The 25,282-nt window shown below is 43.0% G+C and overlaps 1 protein-coding gene across 1 annotated transcript in view; it reads left to right on the forward strand.

The window, feature by feature from the left end:
* LOC108934160 (BTB/POZ domain-containing protein KCTD16-like) overlaps window positions 1-15,312 on the forward strand; it is a 35,578-nt gene extending 20,266 nt beyond the window's left edge. The window contains exon 2 of the mRNA XM_029251399.1: window positions 14,723-15,312. Within this exon, the coding sequence (XP_029107232.1) occupies window positions 14,723-15,180 (458 nt within the window). The 3' untranslated portion in view covers window positions 15,181-15,312. The remainder of the gene's footprint in view (window positions 1-14,722) is intronic.
* Window positions 15,313-25,282: the final 9,970 nt, after the last annotated feature.

Raw genomic sequence — 25,282 nt, forward strand, 5'->3', positions numbered from 1 at the left:
TTGATTACTATACATTATAAATAAATAAATATTATATTAAATGAATTATATGAATTAATGAATTATTATTATTATTATTATTTATTATTAACAATAGATAAATAAATCTGCGTTATTATAATACTTAGAGGTCAGCCTGTACAGATATCACACCCATACTGGAGGTTTCAGAGCCCTGTTATGTAAAATAGTTGCTGATCACATAATGAAGATGTCCTAAACTGCAGCGAGCAAAAAAACAAGCCGCTGCTTGAATGATTCCTCCTTTCGGAGTCAGAATACGTTATTTACCGCATCAATTAATTCAACTGATTTTGATAATAGTTAAAGATATGAAAAATGAGCGGCAAGGGACGTGTCAGTTGTGGAATTATGAAGCTTAATTAGGACTCTTTGCAGACGAAATGCTTCGGCAAAAAGGATTTAATTAGAACGCAATAAGGACTGTGTTTACTGAGTCAACTGTTGTGTATCTATGGCAGGTGTTTGAGATTTAACTGCCTGTTGCTGCTGTTGAGGATGATGGAGAGGAGTTGAACGACGCCATCACTCTTTTTCTGAGCAGTGTTCTCGGTCTCTCTCGGAGTGACTGTCCCTGTCTTTCACCCTCCCCCTCATGTGTAGGGTGATGGATGACTTGGCAGGCTGAGTTTCAGCCTGTTCACCACTCATCCCTGCCTTCGAGTCTGAGACAGGGTGGCTGGAGAGCACCGCCGTTCGAGATCCTTCTGTAGGTTCAAATACAGAGTAAATGTTTGGCAGCGCTATATTCATCTTTCGCCTCTGTGTGTTCGCTCACCCTACCTTCTGAAAACCTTAACTACTTTCACACGGAGGGACAATGAGAGACGTGTGGCAGCATCCCTTTTTTGTATATGTGTCAGAGTAAAAGGAATAGCAGGCCTCTGCTTTGCTGCATCTCTGATGCCTCCAACCCTGGTTTCATGCAGCCATTGCAGCAGCTGCTCCTTGGAAGCTAAAGCAACAAGGTGGTCGTGACCCAACGGGTGCTATGATGTCACAATCCTGCTGTCGTGAACATCAGTAATACAACAATCCTCCGAGTGAAATGGTCATCATGGCAACATTTTAGGACTGTTTTTCTTTCGAGCTCTGGAATATGGTGTGATAACAGGGCACAGATGCGGTATCAGAGAAGATGTATCAGTTCTTTGAAACTGCATCACAGTCCATATTGTCATATGCTCCAAGGGCAGCTGGTAGAGGAGTGGGTAGAGCTGCAGCTTTTGGGCACAAAGTTTGTAGGTTTGAATCTTAGCAGTAGGACCATTAAGTAATGTTAATTTTCATTTTATTTATTTACTTAGCAGACGCTTTTCTCCAAAGCGACTTCCAAGAACTCTAGGTAGCGTTATGAGCCCACACACCTTATTCACCAAGGTGACTTACACTGCTAGATACACTGCTCACACTGGGTCACTCATCCGTGGAACACACACTCTCTCTGTCTGTCACTCACACACTATGAGTGAACCTGAACAGCTTATCTTTGGAGTGTGGGAGGAAACCAGAGCACCTGGCGGAAACCCACACGGACACGGGGAGAACATGCAAACTCCACACAGACTGAGCAGGGATAAAACCCACATCCTCCCGCTACCCAGGCGCTGGGAGACAGCAGCTGTACTTGCTGTGCCACCATGCTGCCCATTCCTGCCCTAAATTGCTCCAGTGAAGTTACCCAGCTGTATAAATGGGGAAATAATTTAAGTATCTTAACGTTATAAGCTACTTTGGCGAAAAGCGTCAGCTAAAAGTAAATATTGCAGCGTACTTGTGTGGGCATGTATTTATTAAATATTACATTTTATTATGTTTAATTGATCAATAATTGAATGACTAAAAGTGTTTAACTGCTGTGGTTTTGAATCTGGATTCGTCTCCATGGGGTTTATCCATTCTCCTTCTCTCTATGAGTTTCCTCTATGTGTTCCGTTTTCATCCCACAGACCAAACACCCGCGGTCCAGGTAAATTGGTGACTCTGATTTGTCGGCAGAGTGTGTGGATGAGTGTGTGTGGCCGCCCCATAGTGGACTCGTGGCCCCTCCAGTGTGATTCCGGCCTCATGTCCTACGCCTCTCCGATACGTTCCAAACCAGCGCGGCCCTGCGCTGGACGAGCGCTTCTTCGTATCGGATGCACGGGTGACTGAGACGAACGGTGCCACGAGCGCACGGTTAACGCAGATCAAGGCTGAACACACTCCATGGTGCGCCACCGCACCCTGGGAGGTGAACCGTGAAGCAGGATTTCAGTTGCAGGGAAGAGCATCACGGGGCACAAAATACCTGAACACAAAGTCACATTTTCATGCTTTGGGATGATCTCAGCCGGCTACAACACTGCGAGTTACCACGGCTGGTGGGGAAGGAGGAGAAGGAGGAGGAAGCCAGCGAACAGATTGCTCCAAATGCCTGCAGAAGCCTTTGTGGGCTCCTTTGAAGTAGCGTACAAAAGGCACGCAAAAATAGCATATTCTAATTTTAGCTCTGGTGCGCAACCAAAACTTTTCAGAAATGTTGACACCCGCGTACACAAAGAGAATACATAAATCCTTATTTGGATGAACAGTCCGCCGCAAAGATGTGGATAAAATTCCAGGGCGGTTGCGCAACGTGAGATTCGGGAGCTGAGAAACGGGAAAAAAAGACGTGGTGCGAAAAAGACGGTTTATCTTTATTTTAAAGACTCCTGCGCAGTATCTCCATAGTGACGGGCCGTGCGTCTGTAACGAAAATAATGAATAAAACTAAACATCACTAACGCATAATCGAAGCAGGTACGGAGTCCGGAGAAAAGAAAACGCGAACGCGGACAGATAGTCGTGGGCCGAGGAGAACCTCCGTCGGGAAGCGGTCGCTTGCCTTCGGGTTCGAGATGCCAGTGAGCCGAAGGGCTCATCGTTTCACACCACCAAGTACATCCGTGTAACGTGCTACGGAGGCCCATCATTCCCTTCCTCGTCTTACACATCACGTTTTCATGTTATTTTTTAATCTCTTCTTTACTTTTATTCATTAGCAGACACTTTTCTTCAGAAAACTTGCAGTTTATCCATTTATGAAGCTCGGCACTTTTACCGGAACGATTTTTCAGGTTAAGTACCTTGCTCAAGGGTACTGCAGCTGGGACTCAAACCTGCACCGGCTGGCTGTGAAGGCAGCAGCTCGAACCACTACACTACCAGCTCCCTTACTCTTCAATCACATGTCATTGCAAAACGAAACACACAAGTGAACAACTAAAAAGCGGATCTCTTTTAAAGAAATATATTACACTTGTAGGGGGGCACGGCGGTGCAGCGGGTTTGGCTGGGGCCTGCTGTGTGGTGGTTCTGGGGTTTGAGTAATGCTTGGGGTACCTTGAGGGGCACTGGTGTCCCCCGCCCCTCCAGCCTTGTGTCCTGTGTTGCCGAGTTAGGCGCCGGTTCACCATGACCCTGCGCGAAACAAGCAGTTGCACACAAAGTGTGTGTGTGTGTGTGTGTGTGTGTGTGTGCGCTACACTTGTGCCGGACTATATAAAAATCTTGTGCCTGACCTTTAAGTTCTTTGAAGAGAACCATGTACAGTTATCTGTACATATTTTACATTTATTTTTTAGCAGATACTTTTCTCCAAAGCGACTTCCAATGAACTCTATGTAGTGTCATCAGCCCACACACCTTATTCACCACAATGACTTACACTGCTAGATACACTACTTACACTGGGTCACTCATCTGTACATTAGTGGAACATACACACTCTCTCTGTCACTCACACACTGTGGGTGAACCTGAACAGCATCCCTTTGGAGTGTGGGAGGAAACCAGAGCACCCGGAGGAAATCCATGCAGACACAGGGAGAACATGCAAACTCCATACAGACTGAGCAGGGATCAAACCCCTATCCTTTCACACCATCAAGGTGCTGTGAGACAGCAGCACTACTCACTGTGCCACCGTTTCACATCACAGCACAAAAGGAAGAGGTTTGAGGTTGAGTGTTTAAAGCCTGATAGACTCAAGGTATTAATATTTCTGAAAATTATACAAAGAGAAAAAAAAGCTGTTTGTTGTTCACACAAGTGATTCCGTTGGATACTATTATGTATGCGTGATACCTGATGGAAAGAAAGTTAGGAAAGTGAAAGACACTGTTTTATAGAGCAGTCTATAACACCCAGACCATTATCCCGATATTACAATACATCATCTGTACTCTATTTTTTTTTTTTTTATTGTGCTGCTGTTCTGAAATCAATTCAAGAAACAAATGTCGTACAAAAGCAGCGCTCACAATTATCGTTGTCGGGTGGCTGATAATTCAATTTTCTAAATTAATGGACGTTACAGCAGCCGATTAAACGTTTTCATGTGGGCCGGTATGAAGGTGCCAAGTATTTATTTGCTTTCACCCGTAACATTTTTTGCTAATGGCCTACAGTTTTTTCAGCCTTTTACATAACAAGCACACTGAAGCAATTCAGATGAGCATTTTCTCACAAGTGCAACAGGAGAGCCTCACTGGGATGTGAATTAAAACCTCATATAACGTTTCTTAAGTGAATATAAATGGACATGAACGGCGCTTTTTTACTATCATTTCTGCGAAAACTGTATAGCGGCGTAGAATTCAAGAGAATAAATTCATACTTAAAAGCACATGGTGTATTGTAAAATATGTGTGTTGTAAAATAAAAACCAAAGTACAACTAGACACATTCATTACATTATTAAATAATCCATTTATACTGCTCAGTGGGGGGGGGCGCTTGTGTTTTTTTTGAGTGAGTTTTTTTGATATTTTCATCTTCCAGTGTGGATGGGATCCTGAAATTCTAAATGAGCTGACTGAAATGATGAAATCTAATGCAACGGCGCAGTTCTAAACAGCTGAGCAAACTTTGAGCCGAACATGTAAATGCGCTGTGATCAAGGGCAGGAAAATGAACTACAGATGGAAAACACAAAATGTGTCATTTGCGGTTGCTCCTGGATTACTGATCGACGATGAGACTGCAGGCGCTACATATTATTAACGTGTTTTTTTTTTGTTTTTTTTTTTCGCTTGCTCTCATTTATTGTCGCGGTACCGTTTAATCTGGTGCTCCTGCTCATCGTGTGCCGTACAGGACAAGTCTGACTCAATATGAAGTGACCTGCTATTGCTTATGAAGACAATGGTGCTGAAAAGAAAACGAGAACCGAAATAGTTGTGGCGCCACTCTGGACGAATTAACCATCACCTCACAAACTCTTTGCAGCAAGAACAAAGTTGCGGTGAAAGTAGAGGGGTTGTGAGCATTACATTTACATTTCTCTAGCAGACGCTTTCCTCCAAAGTGACTTCCAATGAACTCTGTGTAGTGTTATCAGCCCACGCACCTTATTCACCGTGGTGACTTACACTGCTAGATACACTACTCACAATGGGTCACTCATCCATACATCAGTGGAACACACTCTCTCTCTCACTCACACACTATGGATGTCAACAGCATATCTTTGGAGTGTGGGAGGAAACCAGAGCACCCAGAGGAAACCCGTGCAGGGAGAACATGCAAACTCCACACAGACTGAGCGGGGAATCAAACCCGCATCCTATCGCACCACCGAGGCGCTGTGAGACAGCAGCACTCCTCACATGTCAGTCCGCCAGCATGACTTCACTGTGTTGGGCTTTCGGCTCTCTTGAACGCAGCTGTCTGTCGGCTGATGCAGAGCACTGCCCCCAGAGAAAGACTTTAAAAAAAACAGAATAAAAGAATTATTTTCTGTTCTCTTCTTGGACTTATGCTAAGTACGCAGTATATCCACTCACATAGAGGACACTTTTTCCCCTAGAACAGCTCGCAACCATAAGGTGCTTCATTTCCCCTTTACACAGCTGGGCAACTTTTCCGCTGAAATGGAGAGTAGTTACCTTGCTCTGAGACCATAATTGCTGGGGGAGGGATTTGAACCTCTGACCTATGGGTCCAAAGACACACCTCTAACCAATGTGCTTCCTGTTATCCCCGACAGCACTAATTCCTAACCAGTATTCTGCTGGCAACTTTATCAAAGTCACCTAATAATCATACTATAGTAAGGTTCTTATCCAGGGTATGTAGTTTTACTGGAGTAGGTCAAGGTGTGTCTTGCTAAAGGGTACCTCAACAGCAGCAAGCAGCAGCAGCAGCAGCAAGGATTCAAACCTAGGTTGTCCAGCTGAAACTCTAGCATAGCTTTAATTGCTCTGATAATCTTTAAGGTGATTTCCGTGGATACTGGAGCCGACAAATCCTCTGTGGAAGATGCAGTGCACAGTTTTTTGAACAGCAGGGCAGGACAAGGTGCCCAAACGGGCACTTAAACCCCAGGCGCTCAGATCGAACGTCTGATTCTCGAACATCTAGGACATCGGAACAGAAAAGATTATTTTTCAAAGCCTGTTTACAAATTTCATTTACATTTACTTTGACAGCTGGTCCCTGATTTACGAAGGGGTTACGTTTCGCAAAGCCCATCATAAGCTGAAAATATCATAAGTCGAAGATGCATTTAACCTCTGTGTGACACTTAGATGCAGACGTGTGATTCTTAAGTGCAGTTAGTTTGTTTCATTCCACCCTATGAACCAACGTTCATCACATGAGCAGCTGCATAAAACTTTATCCGAATATCGACGATTCCTCATCGCCTTCCTAGTATTTTTTTTGGAGATACATATAAACATTTGCCTTACATGACAGGAGTATGTAATGAAATGGACTTCAAGTCCGATTCACCTGAATGTAGCTTTTTGGCAATAATCGGCAGCATGGTGGCACAGTGAGTAGTGCTGCTGTCTCACAACGTCTGGGTGGTGTGAGAGGCTGTGGGTTTGATCCCTGTGGAGTTGTTGTGGAGTTTGCATGTTCTCCCTGTGTCTGTGTGGGTTTTCTCTCGATGCTCTGGTTTCCTCCCACACTCCAAAGATATGCTATTCAGGTTCCCCCATAATGTGTGTGAGAGAGAGTGTCTTTCACTAATGTATGGATTAGTGACCCAGTGTAAGTAGTGTATCTAGCAGTGTACATAAGTTACCGCGGTGAATAAGGTGTGTGGGCTGATAACACTACACAGAGTTCATTGGAAGTTGCTTTGGAGAAAAGGCTCTGCTAAATAAATAAATGTAATTCAATCTGGATTTCTCACAGAAAAATTGCCCAACAGCTCTTTAGTAGCAGCTTTTACCTCCAGTACTGCAATGAAATACTTTTCCAGGCTCAATGTGCAGAGAGGGACGTTCTAATGTCGCTTTTCAATTTACCCTTAACTAGGGTAAGGCGGTAAACAAGATAAACAGTCATCTGAAGTCCTGGGTGACATAATTTCCGAGCCATTTTAAGAGCCGTGGCTTGAGCGGTGACCTCCCGTGTTTATTTCCATCCGTGTCCCCTGTGTCTATTAGAAGAATTTAAAGAGAAGCTGCCTCTGAGGTCAACTTTCTGAACTAATTGAAGAGTTTAGATAAAGTCCAATGACCCGTCAACCACCTTTTATTGACTCCGGAGTGTCTACAATGCGATGCTCTGAACCTGCAGCGCTTTTCTCTGTCTCCCCCAGAGATTCTAAATAATTTGTTATCTCGATGACTTTGTAAACCCTTAATATAACCTTCCTCGATTCTGTGGTTTACTCGATGCTTTCAGCAATATATCCCAGCATCCTCTGAGATCATAACAAAGTGGAAGTCCATTCCATTTATATTTTCATGGCTGATGTGAAGAACTTAGGTCTGAACTCGAGTTCTCATTTTTAATTATTAATTGAGGCAGTAAAGAATTCGTCTTTTAATGTATGGGCTTGGATGGGATCCTCAAAGTGTTTTTAAGGCCCTTGTGGTGTTTGCTTCCCGTAATGAGCCACATGGGAGCAGTTTGATTGATACCAAACATGCTTCCAGCACCCTGCGAATCAAGTGATTGCGTCAATATGGGCGTGGTAAAAGCAGGCTTGTACCGCGCTTTGGGCTCCGTTATGCCACAGAGTCTTATTGACCTTCGCCAGAATGACTTTTGAAATGTGAGAGCATTGATGTGCATATTGCTGGCAAATAAATACATTTTTCATTTTGGGGCCTGGTGTAAAAGGTGACATGGTGGCACAGCGAGTAGCACTGCTGCCTCACAGTGTCTGGGTGGTGCGGGAGGATGCGGGTTTGATTCCTGCTCAGTCTGTGTTGAGTTTGCATGTTCTCCTTGTGTCTGTGTGGGTTTACTCCAGGTGCTCTGGTTTCCTCCCACAGTCCAGAGACGTGCTGTTCAGGTTCACCCATAGTGTATGAGAGAGAGTGTGTTCCACTGACGTATGGATGAGTGACCCAGTGTAAGTAGTGTAACTAGCAGTGTAAGTCACTGCGGTGAATGAGGTGTGTGGGCTGGTAACACTACATAGAGTTCATTGGAAGTTGCTTTGGAGAAAAGTGTCGGCTAAATAAATAAATGTAAACTGGAAGGGCTGAGGAAATCACCTGAGGGGTGTTCAATAAGGCAAATATCCTTCCCTCCTCCCTGTGAGTGTAGGTTTTCTGTCATTTCAGCTAAATGATGAGATTGTAGAATATTTCACTGAATTAACATGTGTTGTTTGTGAGGGATGCTGTTAACTCTTACTTGAAGCAGTCCAACTTCTTTCACGTTCTTCGACGAAGTTTAGATTTCCCGACGCTTTGTGTGGCAGGAGAGGATAAATGAGCTGAAAACGCCCATGTCAGTGCGTGTGGTTCCCTAAGCAGCTCCAAAGGACGTCAGGCAACTGGCATGAAGGAGGAGACCCTGGAGCAAGATGTGGGCTGTGTAATCTGGAGGAGGATCTTAACTGAATTATGGTAGCAATCTGGCACATTGCTGGTGATAACAAGTAGATGCCCTTGTTTGGATAAGACTGTGCTGTCCCAGACCATGTAATTTACTCATATGAATACTTGTTAATGGCCTTTTTTGCTTTCACTAAGTGCTGAAATTTAGTTTTTACCAGATCCATACCTTTATTGATGCTTACTTGCATTGGTTTATCTGACACTTCTCTCCAAAATGCTTGCATTGTTCATCTACTTACAATTATTTACCCAATTACTCAGGGAGGTAATTTTACTGGAGCAATTTAGGACAAGCACCTTGCTCAAGGATACTACAGCCAGAGGTGAGACTAGAACATACAACCTTTGGGGCTAAAGGTAATGGCTTGAGGGGGTGCGGTGGCGCAGTGGGTTGGACCACAGTCCTGCTTTCCGGTGGGTCTGGGGTTCGAGTCCCGCTTGGGGTGCCTTGTGATGGACTGGCGTCCTGTCCTGGGTGTGTCCTCTCCCCCTCTGGCCTTATGCCCTGTGTTGCCGGGTAGGCTCTGGTTCCCCCGCGACCCCGTATGGGACAAGCGGTTCTGAAGATGTGTGTGTGTAACGGTTTGAACAACTAGACAACCAGCTGCACCCTACTTTACATGTGCCAGTTTGGTTAAAAGGGGAGGTCTAACAAACTAATAGTTTAGAGATGTGTAGATGCTTTTTAATCAATGGTTTCTATTATCTGGCTCCAATGTGGAGGAACGACCTCCCCCTCTCACTCAGAACTGCTGAATCTCTGTCTACGTTTAAGAAGGGTCTTAAAACTCAGCTCTTCCAGACTCAGTTCGCCCATCATCTCTTAAGTTCATGTAAGGTGTAAATGTTCATGCACTATAACTTTGAGACCATATCTGTTGAATAACAGATAAACCTTCACACAGCTACTCCTGTAATGTAAATTTTTCATAATTAAAAAAAAATTCGGAAGGTGATTGGGAATCACGGATATTCGGATAAAGTTTCATGCAGCTCCTTGTGTGATGAACATTGGTTCATATGCTGGGAAGAAACTACCTGTACTTAAAAATCATGTGTCAATCTATGGCTCTATTTCTGCTAATGTAATGAACAGATTGTATTTTCTATGAAATGAACGTCGCTTTGGAGAAAAGCGGCTGCTAAATGAATAAATGTAAATGTAAAATGTATGTTTACGTTATCCTGGCAACTGTCAGTTTCGGACTTTAACTGCCGGTTATCTTTGATTTTCCGAGTCGGTGTTGGGAATGCGGTTCACTTGTCAAGATAAACTCACTCCCTCTGCACACTCATCTTTCATCCACTCAAGGATCCCCCAAGATTTATGGAACGAGGTCACCTCGGTGTGGTGTCACGCTATATTTCAGACTGATTCTGACATTCCAAAGAGATACTAAAAAAAATCTCTGGGGCCTTCAAAACCATTTCATAATTCTAACTCGGCTGTGAGGTGGTGCTAATGAAATAACGCGGCGCATTTAGAGGAAATAATTTACTTTTTTTTTCAAAATTACAGTCTTCTCACATCTTTTAAGAAGACGTCGCTGTTTAAAGTCAGTGAATGAATTGCGTGATTCATTCACTGAATGGTTCAATCAAGACTAATTAATTACAAGTTCAGCTCAGAGAGAAACCAGATTACAGTGTGGTGCCGGCACCAGGAATGAAGACCACTTATGTACGGCACAATATGAGAGAGAACCACTTATCGCAGTTGGAGGTGAGAGAGCAGAAACTGCTTGCTTGTTTGCAAATCCAGCACGGTGGCACAGTAAGTAGCACTGCTGTCTCACAGTGCCTGGGTGGTGCAAAAGGACATGGGTTCGATCCCAACTCGGTCTGTGTGGGGTTCCTCTGGGTGCTCTGGTTTCCTCCCACACTCTGAAGACATGTTGTTCAGGTCCCCCCATAGTGTGTGTGTGTGTGTGTGTGTGTGTGTGTGTGTGTGTGTGTGTGTGTGTGTGTGTTCCACTGATGTATGGATGAGTGACCCAGTGTAAGTACTGTATCTAGCAGTGTAAGTCACTGTGGTGAATAAGGTGTGTGGGCTGATAACCCTACATAGAGCTCATTGGAAGTCACTCTGGAGAAAAGTGTCTGCTAAATAAATAAATGTAAAGCAGATTGAGGGGAGGAGACACAGCATGAATAATGGTGAAAAAACCCACAAGCAGTCACAGTGGGTAATGTGTGGTAAGTAGACACCTTGCACATGAGAGAGGATGAAGGGGAAGCCTGGGCCCAATTATAGGATGGATGTTATAATAGAATATAACAGTTAGGGGAGGGGGGACCTTGGACTTGCAACATTAAAACAAAGAAGTCATCCTTTGAGTTGCATGGCAATCTGAATGAATTTTAGAATATCTGGACACCCTTCTGGAAGTTACTGGAAAGGGCTACCTTCAGACCTGTGCTTAAATTGTAACCTATTGACCCTGAGTCACTGCTATACGTATCTGGACATTTTTGCTTTTTCTCAGGATGCTGTCCATACGAATGCTGTTTTGAGCCTCTTCTGTGGGTCAAACAATTGAAGAAAAGACACTCTTTGAATGTTGTTCAGGATTCCCCACTAATAATGGGGAAATTCTTCATGTGCTCCTAAAATATACCAAGTCTGGTAGCTGGCAGAGAAAATCCAGATTAAGTCATACAAAACCTTTGCTTGAATGTGTGAGGTATGGAAGCAGAAGAAGCAGTCATGTTCATGCGAAACCCTCGCCCGAAGAAGTCCGGCTCCTCCAACTCTCCCAACTTGAACAAAACTTTGCTTTTCAGATATTACAGACAAGGGTATTTAAAAACTGAGACAAACAACAGTCAGGAAAATTTTCTGTCCCGCAATTTAACTTTCAGAATAGGCTTCTACATGTTGTGTGGCTTAATGGCAGAAATCAATAAGGAGGCAATCATCGTTGGCTCGGAATCGACCCGGCGGAGTATCGATCACCTGAGAGTGAGTTAAGACAAGTGGTTAAGGAAACACATGTAGCAGAGGAAAGTATTGATTGGGCCGTGTGACTCTGAGTGGAGCTGAACGAGCGAAGGCGGTGACTGATGAGGAAGAAAGCCTTTGACGACTCGGGTTTGACTGCGCTTTCACGGTTTTGTCGGAAACCTTTCCCTGTGACAAGTAGGACTAAGTCCCACAGTGTGGTCACTTTCGAGGTGATGGAGGTCAGGGCATCTCACTGTGAAGTGGCCAAAATACATGAATATGGCATCATCCTTGATATTTAGACACTTTTCTCCAAAGTGACTTCCAATGAACTCTATGTAGTGTTATCAGGCCACACACCTTATTCACCGCGGTGATTTACACTGCTAGATACACTACTTACACTGGATCACTCATCCATACATCAGTGGAATACACACACACTTTCTCTGTCACTCACACACTATGGGTGAACCTGAACAGCATGTCGTTGGAGTGTGGGAGGAAACCAGAGCACCCAGAGGAAACCCACGCAGACATGGGAAGAACACGCAAACTCCACACACACACTGAGCGGGGGTTGAACCCATCTCCTGTGAGACAGCAGCGCTACTCGCAGTGCCGCCATGGCGCCCTGTGAGACGGTGCAGGGATGTTGAATAAGAAAGTCTAAGCTAATCCGTACACATCGACAAAGCTGGAAAAAGCAAATCTATCCTGTGTTTGCTGTGTGCTGCACGTCTGCGTACAGTAAATATAGAGAATGAGTGAACAGAAAAATTATTGCTTGTCCGCCTTAAGATTGCGTGGCGGGGGTGGGGGACATCTTTTTTCTGGCTGTTAAGCGGAGTCGTAAAAATTAGGACATAAAATCTTGCATTTCATCTTGCACACAGCAATGCTGAAGCCTGTCATGTGGTGAAAAGTGTGAAACTGCCATGTATGTGGTTGCTGAGCGGAGGACAAAGACGCCGTTCAAAGTCGTTACATCACATAAATGAGCTTTATGTGGCATAATCCTCCACCAGCTCTAATCACCTTCAATTACGCTACAGATCTGCTGGAAACTGCTGGCAGCTATAAAACCTTCCAACTACAGCCGAAAAGTAGCACGCATGCGAAGAATATTGAAAGCATTTTCGTAATCCTTTCTAATTTAATAACCAGGTAATGTTTAGGCCAATGCATTTCCTAAGTACCAAGAGAAAGCAAATAAATATCAATATGACGAAGGGACTGTAGAATGTATTTTTCTTGTTGGCGGCATCATTGCTAAAGTAAGACTTGAGGAACCAGGTGTAGGAATTGCTGCTGGTATTTGCACACAAATATCTTGGACGTGGCTACACTTAATAAGATGAAACACACACACACACACACCATCTGAAACCACTTGTCCCCTACGGGGTCACGGGGAGCCGGAGCCTAACCCGGCAACACAGGGCGTGGGACTGGAGGGGGAGGGGACACACCCAGGACGGGACGCCAGTCCGTCGCAAGGCACCCCAAGCGGGACTCGAACCCCAGACCCACCGGAGAGCAGGACCCGGTCCAACCCACCGCATCATCGCACTCCCTTAAGACGCAATATTACATACTAATTTTGTATTCTTTGCAATTGTGTAATTCTTGCGATTCATACATTTTGTACTCTGTACATGTAATAAATTGACCCTGGCAGCTCTTCTCAAAGTTCAAGTCTTAATGAAGTTGTATCCCTGATAAAAAAAAAAAAATTACCAAACATGTTTCTTGACCATCTCGCCTTGGTTTAAAATCTATCCTGTGTGATGGAAAAAGGTGTTACTCTGTCTCAGAAGTGAAATCATGCATAGTGTAATCACTAATAAAATTCACAATAAAGGGGGTGATAAGTACAAGGACACAAATTGAGCAGCAGATGGTGCAATGACTAAGAACACATCATTGTATCGATTACATGGAAATCCATCCATCCATCCATCCATCCATCCATTTTCAATAAGCGTTTGTCCTGACCAGAGTCCAGAACAAATCCCAGAATCACTAGTTGCAAAGCAAAGGGCGGGACATCCTGGATGAGATGCCAGTCCATTGCAGGGTAGCCATACAAGCTCATAATCACTCGTACATTCATACACTATGGGCTATGTAATATTACCAGTTGACTAAAACTGCATGTTTTTGGACTGTGGGAGGAAACCAGAGCACCCGGAGGTCACCCATGAAGACATGGGGAAAACATGCAAACTCCACACGAGCTGAGCCAAATTGTCAAAATAATTCTGAACACAGCACATTTCATAGCACGCTGCTGTATTTACACATATCTCTGTGGTATTTTTATCCATGTTCTCTCCACTTAGTGGTGAGTATTGAAACATAAACTACAGATGTATGATAGCTTGGATCCTCTAGTTTTAAGACTCTTGTAATATTACCTTTTAGAGATGATAGTAATAATAATAATAATAATAATAATATAGTATATTTATTATATATTAGATGTAATATTTAGTAATTAATAAAAATGATAACAATTCTTATTCTTATTCTTGTTGTTGGTGTTGTTCTTATAACTTTTCATATAAGTTTTTTCAGGCTATGCTAAATTTCCTGCATTCTGGTATTTCAAACTCAAGTTAAAGGTGGTTTAAGGGGCACCTGCGTTTGGACCGAAAGGTTGCTGGTTTCAATCCCACCTTCAGCTGCTATATCCCTGAGCAACATACCAACCCTCAAGCGCTCCAGCGAAAATTACCCACTTGGATAAATGGGTGCCTTATCGTTATCAGTCAGATAAATGTAAGCGTTCATTTTCCAGGTTTACGGCCATATATTTAAAATACGCATCCTTTCTCTGTTGTGAGTCGTTCTTTTTCAGCTTAGTCTCATGCAAAGAGCCACTTGAGAACGTCCCGTGATTTGTCTGGCGCTGCTGTTACAGGTGGGCCGGCCAGGTGGTCCTCTCCAAACTGCGACTGCTGCTGCAAGGAGCACAAGGAAGACGGCGAGGGCGAGAGCGGGACCTCCTTCAACGAGCTCTCCACCTCCAGCTCGGAAAGCCAGTCGGAGGCCGGCTCGCCCCAGGGCACCGTGGTGCGCGGGCCGGTGAGCCGGCAGCAGCGCATCCAGACCCTGGACCGGGCGCCGAAGCGGGGGGAGCCGGCGCTGCCTCTGCAGCAGCACTCCGAGCGCTGCCGTAAGAGCGACGTGTTGCGTCCGGCGGCTTCGGGCGCCCGCGAGCCCGACGGCTGCCGCAGGAGGCCCCCCAAGGAGCGCATGAGCGTCGAGCAGGAGCTCGAGAAGTGCATACAGGACTTCCGCAAGATCAAAATCCCCGAGCGCTTCCCCGAGCGGAAGACCATGTGGCAGTCGGACCTGCTTCGGAAATACCGTCTGTGACGGGCGCGACTCCGTCCTCGGCGCTCCGCGTCGGCCGGTCGGACAGATGGACGCGCTCGACGAAACCCGCGCGGACTCGAGCGTGCACCTGTGTGTTCCCGCATCGCCTCCCCAGCGTCCCAGGCATATACTTTCAGCGGTTCTCCGTGGACCGTGGGGTGATCGTGGGCAAAAAAATGATGTATTTCTGACTGAGACAGGACAGGGTACGTGATTCCGCACACAAGTCTTATACTCAGCATTCCTGTCCTCTCGCGCACTAAAGGCCACAGTGTATTCATGTGTGTTTGCAATAAGTATTCTGTTTCTACTGGTTTCTACTGCGATGTTTAAACTGTCTCAACACTTTGTCACACATTGCCACGTGATTTCAGCGCCATCGGGTTTAAAAGTGACACAGTAACAACAGAGGACAAAAAATACATCTTCATACTGTATCAAAGCTATATTTCTCCCGTATTTTCGAAAGTAAAATGTTAGCATAGGCGTTTCATAGCGGACACCTATCACTTTCGGTGAACGCTTATTCGTAGGAAAAATACTGTACTAATATACAGTAAAAATTAAGTAGGAAGTGCCTCATTTGCTGATTTTTCCAGAGTTGGAATTTGCAATTGATTTGTCCACTAGTATTTTAAACTGGCTCCAAATGGATGTTTGACAGCCAAACTGATCCACTGGTTTGGGGAAGGAAGGCAGGTGTTATGTGGTCTGTTGGTGAGTGACACAATCACTTCATAGCAGTGCTGATCAATGAGGTATTCGTTCTTCTGGATGTTTCCATTGAGTTCCGTCGAGCGACGGTCACGCGTGCAGGAATACCGGGCGATACACGTTTCCATGCAGATTTACATGTTCCAAACAAGGTATAAAATCCTAAAGGCAACGCAAGCCAGTCTTTAGCAAAGGAAATATGCTTTGCAGGTGTTTACAAGGTTTGGCCCAGGATGGCTACTTGTGTCACAGCATTCCTGTATGCTGGAAAGGTCCATCGCGTCATAAGTTCGGCACATCACATGTAAAATGCTTAATAAACACAAATATAAAAGTGAACACCGTATCACGATACACATGCACTACATATATTACATATGCATTATATTTTAGAAATATACACATCGAAACCTCTGTATGTGCCATGTGTAACTACACATACAATCTTGTTACATTAGGAAGTCTGAGAACATAAACACACAGTATTATATATGTATATACAGAATGTGTGCGTGAGATAGACAAAGAAAAGAGAGGCAACATATTCTCGAGAATGCAGACTAAAGGGTAAACCGATTTCCTCTCAGCATTGAGGCGACACTGCAGCGCATTTCCTCTCCGCACATTATACCGGAAATGTTTTTACTGTAACACCGCACAGTTTCAAGAAAGCTTTAAAACATAGCGTATACATATTGATGACGCATAAGAAACGTTTGTATTTATTCAGTGGTCATGAGTAATGGTGACATTAGTGGACGTTGTGCATTGCTGACGGAATTTGAAATGTCAGCATAACCACCTTGCGAAAGGGTGCACAATTAGCTGCTCTCTTGGAATTTAAACATTATTATAGTAATAAAAAAAAAAAAAATCTTTAAAAAGCCTATAATGAACATGACTAAATGAATAAAGCAATATCTGATCCTTATTATATCCATCAATTCAGCAAAAAAAATAAAATTTGAAAGGAAATCACACGTGCCACTTCCTACTTGTAAACGTTTTGGGCCAGTTGCAATTAATAAAAAAAATTACTTTTATTACTTTCATTTCACCTCAAGAAATAGATTAGTGCACAGTACAGGACAAAAACCTTTTTCTTCATAAGTGTCTCTATTAGATAATGGAATTAGTGCAGAACCATTACTGTGTACTTGCTCATAAAAGTCTGTCACATAAAGAGCGAAACTATAAAAAGACACATTTGTAGTGAATTTAAAATGTGGCATACGCTGAAATTTAGTCACAAAGACTATATCATGCATTATAAAAGAAATCTGTTACTGTCCACTCATGGAAGAGGAATGTAGTAAAGGACACAATCTCTGAATACAGCATAGTACTGAAATGTGTAAGTACATACAAAACAAAATATATTATTTGAAACAGAGAACATATGAAATACACAGGTATCTTAATGCCCATTCTATATAAATAATTTACAAGTTGTGCCAACTCATGAAAGTAATTGCTTTTTTCTTTACAATACTTACAACTGTAAAAAAAAAGAAAAAACTTTAAAAAAAATCTGAAATTCTTACTGAAATAAAAATTTTAAAAATGAAACTGGGAAAATATATAGCACACTGCCCTGAAAATGTAATTTAAAAACAATGGAACGATAAATTAACAAATAAAAAACGCGGTACATCTTGAAAGCCTGGGAGTATTTGAATCCCTGGGAACCCAGGGAAACAATGTATTGCCAAAAGGATGACTTGCTAAACAAATCTGTGTTTCTTGTAAGGGCAACAGGGCTGATTGCTGGCTTGTCTGTACGATTGGTGGTGTAAAGGTTTAACGCAAACCTGACGTATACCGATTATTTATCGGTAAGAGCCATAAAAAAAGTATTTTTTGATCATTGGTAATTGGTATGGATTTTCTAATGTATTCATGTTACCTTATAATAGCTTGTAATTTTATGCTGCACTTCTGCAACTGAGGTTGACTGCAGTCAATGGGTAAAATTATGTATCCTTAACCGTTACACCTCCTGCTGTGGAACATTCCCTTATTCTCAGTCGAAGCTGTCGAGGATTTAAAAGACAAAGGTTGTGCATTTTGGGACCAAAGGTTTTACGAAAACAAAGTTCAAGACAGCGACTTTGGTCTGTACTGTTGAACTGAAAACTTACCCTGGTATGATTACAACATAGCAGAGAAAATCCTTTAGGTAAACTGACCTTTTGAAGTTCAGTTTGTTTCAATAGATAAGAACACTGAAAAAAATTTACATTTGGACATTTGCATACATACAGGTATTGGTATCAAAATTTCGACACATTAAGATAATCACTGAACAATTTAATTCGTTACAAGAACAGAGTTGTGAAGAGTAATGGAGCACAGAACAAGAAATGCATTTATACATTTACAAAATAATACATGTGAATACATTTCTTTATTTTGCAGACATTTTTCTCCAAAGCAACTTCCAATGAACTCTATGCAGTGTCATCAGCCCACACACCTTATCCACCGCAGTGACTTACACTGCTAGATACACTACTTACACTGGGTCACTCATCCATACATCAGTGGAACACACACACACGCTCTCTGTCACTCACACACTATGGGTGAACCTGACCAGCATGTCTGTGGAATGTGGGAGGAAACCAGAGCACCTGGAGAAAACCCACACAGACATGGGGAAAACACGCAAACTCAACACAGACTGAGTGAGGATCGAACCCACATCCTTTCGCACCACCCAGGCACACTGAGACAGCAGCACTACTCACTTTGGCACTCTGCCTCCCATAATAACACTCTTCCTACCTAAATAAATCAATTCTGCTTTAAAATGTACAGAAATTTTACTTCATATATGCATGGATATAACTTGGGTATTTTATTTGTGAAATTCACTTGAAATCTTTTCTTCAGGGGGTCCAGTGGGAACCGAAGTGTTTGGTCCGTAGTTTTTTTTTGTGTTAACAATCATTCTGCAGACATCCAACAGTGCATTGGGGCAAGGCCTTCTGAAGCCGCCTGTCAAACAACTTTGCTCTACTGTCACGGCTCTTCAAACACTGCTGTAATGTATCTGCCGCTAGGCAAAGGATGCTGTGTGAAGAGTCCCTCCTGAGTGCTCTGTTATGCAGATTTGATTAAGATCAAATCTGCTTGTCTTTGCCGCCTGCAGTCCCGCAATCCCATCTCCCCGTGTTGCAGAGGCAGCGTCGATGGCAGCTGTGCGAAGGTGAGCGATTACGCTGGGCTGATTAACGTCCAGCCCTCTGCCATCTGTTGAGGTGCAGACGGTGGAGATGAGTTTCAATACATTTGTACACATTTACACGTCTACAGAATGCGCTTTGATATCTCAGATAGACATTTTCAATGGATTTAATCTCTTTCAGCCGCATAATTGTGACAAAGTAATTATGACAGAGAAGGTGGAAGACTGGAAGCTCTGCCACAGTAGCTTAAGAAACTTCATAAAAAATGCTGTTTATTATTCATAAATGTGCTAGTTAAGAATACATTCAGAATATGTGGCAAAGGACATCAAATGAATGCTGTATTATAAAAGCGTAATTGTGCTCTGCCTATACTACGTATATCAGTAATACTTCTGCAATTAGCCTACAATATATCAAAACCTTAAAAAGAGATAATTAATCTCATTACTGTTATGTGGGCTTATCCACAGAAAGTGGAAAGTATGTCATGGCATAACAAGGGACTGTTTAAACACTCACTGGAAGGACGTACAGCTGACTCTCGATGCACTGATTTCTCTGCCGGAGAATATAGAGCCAGCTGGGCTGAAGACGCAAGAAAACTAGAGGCGACGTAATGGAGGAATCAGATTTAGCAAGAATCAATCATTTGCTGCTCAGAAGTCCATTTTATTTCAGTCACTTGTGCATTAAACCATATCTCTGAGTTGAAATCAAACTTGTCCTGGAAGTTTTGATAATACATAATGGCAAGTGGTTGCGACCACCGTCTTCGCCATCTTAACATGGGCAAATCAGATACGATTCAAGCGTGTGATTCGTGGCATTAACACACTAAAACACAGTAAGAAAACTTTGCCTAACAATACTCTAGGAACTAACGGTCTAATTCATTCACTGTAACACTTGACAAATCTAAAAGCGTGTTATCCAGAAAATGTACAATTAAAATACAGAAAGAAAAGCGTCTTTCTCTTTAAACTTTAGCAGATAAAGTAAAACTAATCTGCTACTGATGTGAAGATCTTGTGTAAATGGGTGAAAGTCTGAAAAAAAGCATAAATTAAGCAATTTTGCTCAAAAGAAGACAGTAGTTAGAGCTGCTGTCTTGCATTATAATCACCTGTGTTTGAATCCTTGCTTCTAATGCATTCCCCTTGATCAAGGTAGTTGCCCTAAATTGCTGAAGAAAAATTAATTATTTTAATTAATTTATCCTTTACCAGCAACAAATTATGTCATGGCGGACTAGAAGAACAGAACATGAGCTGGGATACACCCTGCATAGGATGCCAGTCCACTGCAGGGCAGTTACACACACACTCATTAATTCACACATTCACACGCTAAGGACAATTTAGACTCACCTGAAACGCATGTCTATGGACTGCGAGAAGAAATTGGAGCACAAGTATTAATTTCACCAGCCAGATTAGATCAGATTAGTCCTAAGAGATGGGTTGATCACCCATCATACTGAATCGTGGCGTTTCTCACCCTTAGACTTTTTATAGCCCAGCAGCTTCCTTAACTTGTTGCTTTACATGAACGTCCTTGATTCTTTTTTGGTCTCTTCTCCAAATGACATCTTCATTTTGTTTTATTGTTTGTTTTTCTTTTCTTTTTATTTGTTGTAACCTTAGGTCTACAGTCAACCAGTTTCACCGGCTTCGGTTCTGAACCTTCTATCAGATGTGAGCAAAACTTTTTGCGAAATCGAGGTCCCCTTGAGATGTTTGCATAACACAATGTGCAACCTAAAACGCTCGACATAGGTTAAGCAGATAATGTCACACATGCCTTTGCTTTCCAGCTGCGAACATCCGGCCCAGTGCTTCCATCCTACGGGAGAGACCAGATGACCGGCATACATTCCAGCTTGTAGTTAAGTGTAAGAAGTTCTCCTAAGTTTGGTAATTATTGTTATGATAAAAATCCATCCATCCAAGTTCCATAAACGGACATCTACTTAAGAGCCGGTCCCGGAAAGCACAGTGGCTAACGCAGGGCACTGAGACTTTCACACTTTTATGTCCGCTGTCACACACTAAAGGCAGTGTAATTATTTAACTGGAACAGCACATCTTTAGAAAGCGATAGGAGACCGGAGCACCCCACGTAAATAGGGGTAGACCCCTTGAACTCTACACAGGCACAGCTGAGGTTATTGTTAAACCCTTGACCTTGGATATGACATGGTTATCTACTGTGCTGCATCATTTCATAAAATTCTGCGCAGAAACCATAGCCATTGTCAACAATGAGGGCGTGAGACCGAGGAATTGGTGTGGACCCTATTGCGGGTTCCGTTTATTGAGAAAAACGACAAGCCGCAAGCAAGAGTCGTTGTCGGGGATGGGCGTGGCTCGATCGAGGAGCGAATGTTGTTTAAGGGACAAGCCTGCTGACGAGGTCGATTAAACAAAGCCGGGGTCTGGAGCCTTGGACGTGGTGAACAGGGTACAAGAGACAAAGGACGAGGAGGTAGGTGCAGGTTCTTTCCGAAGCGGTGTTTCCCGATGAGGTTCCGCAACCAGGTGTGCAGGACTGCTTCTTTATTCCCCGCAGCTCTGATCAGGGGCAGGTGCGGACGTTTGGAACGAGGATGTGGGAGTGACAGTCGTGTTATAAAGTCACTTTTAGGGAATAATGTTTCAGGAGAATAGAAGGCATGGTGGCGCAGTGGGTTGGAACGGGTCCTGCTCTCCGGTGGGTCTGGGGTTCGGGTCCCGCTTGGGGTGCCTTGCGACGGACTGGCGTCCCGTCCTGGGTGTGTCCCCTCCCCCTACGCCCTGTGTTGCTGGGTTAGGCTCCGGCTCCCCGCGACCCCCTATGGGACAAGCGGTTCAGATGGTGGGTGTGTGTTTCAGGAGATTTCATAACATATAACTCTGAAAAACACAGTCTTGGGAAATTAGACCCAACCTGGGTAGGAATATTTAGTAATGCGGCTTGAGTTGGAAGAAACACAGTGAATTTTCAAACAGAACTGCATCTTACTGCAGCAGGTCCTGTCAAACAGAGGCGGTGAAAGAGAATTACTGTAAAAGCTCTCGGCTACACTTTACTCGAACTGCCCATTTTAGCGCCTTCATGGCATCGCCATGAACCTGTCATATAGGCGTTACAGCAACTGTCATAAGCTGCCATGACTTCTTATGGCTACCATTCACGACATGTCTAGAGGAGTGTGGAAAGGTGTTAAATCTCAGCTGCTTAACGAAAGTGGTCATGCAGCTCCCTTGTTTCAGCCCATAGGTATGTTTCCAATTTGTTAAAGCCCAGAACAGGAGCATCGTGGTTGTCAGACAAACTCAAACCCCTGTGTTACTTCCTATTCCCTGGAGCAGAACGAGACATGCGCAGGATGTGTTTGCTCTCCAGGCTATCGCCACGTCTCTGAATTTCTGTTTTCTTTCATTTATATTGCTTTGGAGATGTTTCATTCAAAGCAAACTGCACCACTTTGGATTAATACCTTATGAAAACATAACGCCGGATTTTATGCAATATTCCATTTTCCTTAATCGCTCCACATGATGTATCAACGTCTTTTGTCAGGGCTGCTTCGGTGCACAATATCAAGCAGATGTTCCGCACATCAGATCCAGTCCGGCTCTCCCAGCCGTTAACAACGAGACAAAACGAAAATAAAATACAAATAATTTGCAGCTGCGCGCAGAAAAATAATTGAACAGTGCATTGAGACCACCTAAAATCACAAGTTCCCCAGCGAATCATATGTGAAACATACTACTGGGACTGCAATGAACAAGAGTGGAACTTGTGGAACTAAACAGCTATTGAAGAATTTATAACATCAAAACACATCAAAGGACAAACTAGAAATGTTATTTTTATAATTTGTTGATGCTTATAATTAACAGCATACATCCCATATTAATCAATGGGCTTTAGAATGTATTTTAATAGGCTAAATAAAACACTATTTAGCCATCAGCAGCAGTACTTGACAAGTTACAGTTTTTTTTTTTTTTTTTTTTTTTACTTGCAGTATCAGTGTCATGCATATATTTTTACAGGGAACTCCCAGAAGATTCAATACAAAAAAAATAAAAAAGTAGTATTCTCTACATTGTAAAATCTACAGGCTATTTACGTTTTGTTATGTACTGCTCTGTTCATCACTCATTCCACTTTTTGCTAGGCTGGGAATGTACACCCTGGAAGGGATGCCAGTCCATTGCAATGCTTTATTTACATTCAGTAGAATTATAGGAATGACAATACAATATATAATGTTGATGCTACTTCCTAAACACTGATAATTACCATTGCAGTAACGAAAATAATACGTTCCGAAACATATTTCATGTGTTAACATTCCTCTCTTAAAATGTGATTATTACTTCTGGTGCACAGAGAGAATAAAACTGTAAATGCAATGATAAGATGTCCTTGTATCTGAAAAAGGGGACCATTGAAGAAAATGTATTCTTTTCCATACTTCTGTTGAAGACAAGCCAGACATTGCTCTGAATATTAAATCTGATGTATTCAGTGAAACAGTAACATCGTAAGTTTCAAATTATTACAGTGACTCTGCTGTGTTACTGACTACATGAACAGATCTTGGCTCATTTTAAATGACTACTGCTATCTGAGGATTAAGATAGCCTTTTCCAGCTTATTAAATAGAACAGTTTATTCCTTTAATATTCTCTGTAGACCTCTAGGCTGTCAATCCCCACATCAGAAGCAAGCAGAACATGTGGACATGACTGAGGAAGTCCTGTAGATTACTTATACTTGTATTACGTACATTATACCTATATTACTTACTTACAGTTATGGAGTACACTTTCTGATTTTTTTCCAGAAGTTCTAAAGAAAGTAGTTGGTACTGTAATGGTGAGAGGAGTACCTTTCCCATGGGCTAGGGCTTTCGGACCCAAAGGTTACAGGTTCGAATCTCACCTCCAGCTGATGTACCCTTGGGAAAGGTACTGATTTTATGCCAGCACAGTAGCAAAGCGAGTAGTTCTGCTGTCTCACAGCGCTTGGGTGGTGCAAGAAGACGTGGGTTCGGTCCCTGGTCAGTCTGTGTGGATTTGGCATGTTCTCTGGGTGCTCTGGTTTCCTCCCACACTCCAAAGACATGCTGTTCAGGTTCACCCATAGTTTGTGAGTGACAGAGAGAGTGTGTGTGTTCCACTGATGTATAGATCAGTGACCCAGTGTAAGTAGTGTATCTAGCAGTGTAAGTCACCGTGGTGAATAAAGTGTGTAGGCTGATAACACTACATAGAGTTCATGGGAAGTTCCTTTGGGGAGAAGTGTCTGCTAAATAAATAAATGTAAATGATGAGCATCACTTTTGGCTGAAAGATGGGAAAATTTACCCTCTGCTTGCTTTCCAGTTTTCTCTAGAACATTTTGTGTTGAAATGCATCGTGCAAAATATCAATCAAATGACTTGGGATCAATAATACACGACAACTCGTGTTTCAAGTATGTTACGATCAAATGTCACATAGCCCCCGAGACTACGTGGTAGACTCAGGACGCCAGATGCTCGCGTGTTCTGCAAGGTATTGGGACTGACATTGCGTATAAAAGCTGAAGCAGAGTTTTTTAGCTCTTTGTTTAGACTTCAAGCAGCCCAGCAGGAACCCCAACATCTCAAAGCTCAGCTGACCAGCCTGCAGTGCAATTCCTTTGTTTTTCTATTGCTTGCTCTTCTGTTGCATCCCCAAAGCGCTGAAATAAATTTCTAGACCTAGAATGCCCATTCTCATCCACGGCCATTATAAAGACAGCATGGTTGCGATGTTACAAATAGGTCCAGCTCTGCAGGTGTCGTGTTTAATAAGAAAAATGCCTCTGGCTTCCACAGTAATTGTGGGGCTTTTCAGTATAATTTCTTGTAATATGCATTCTAATGTCTCTCAGTTATCTTTTTGTCCCACTGTGGATTAATGACATCATCCCACTTTGCCATTTCCTTAGTTAGAATTATTTTTATGAATTCTTCCATTTTTAGTGACTTATGAAGGAAAAGCCTGGAAAAATCATTACGGGTAAACAGTTTCAGTCTGATGTATTTACGAGCATATGAATTTTTTATTTTTTTTTTATTTCCCATAGGCCTTTCCTTTTCTTCTCCACCAGGGTGTTTTGGGGTCCTGCGATGAAAGACCAAACTCTCAAGCACTGAGAGCACAGCTGGATGT

The sequence above is a fragment of the Scleropages formosus genome, chromosome 4 (assembly GCF_900964775.1).
Source record: "Scleropages formosus chromosome 4, fSclFor1.1, whole genome shotgun sequence".
Lineage (NCBI taxonomy): Eukaryota > Metazoa > Chordata > Actinopteri > Osteoglossiformes > Osteoglossidae > Scleropages > Scleropages formosus.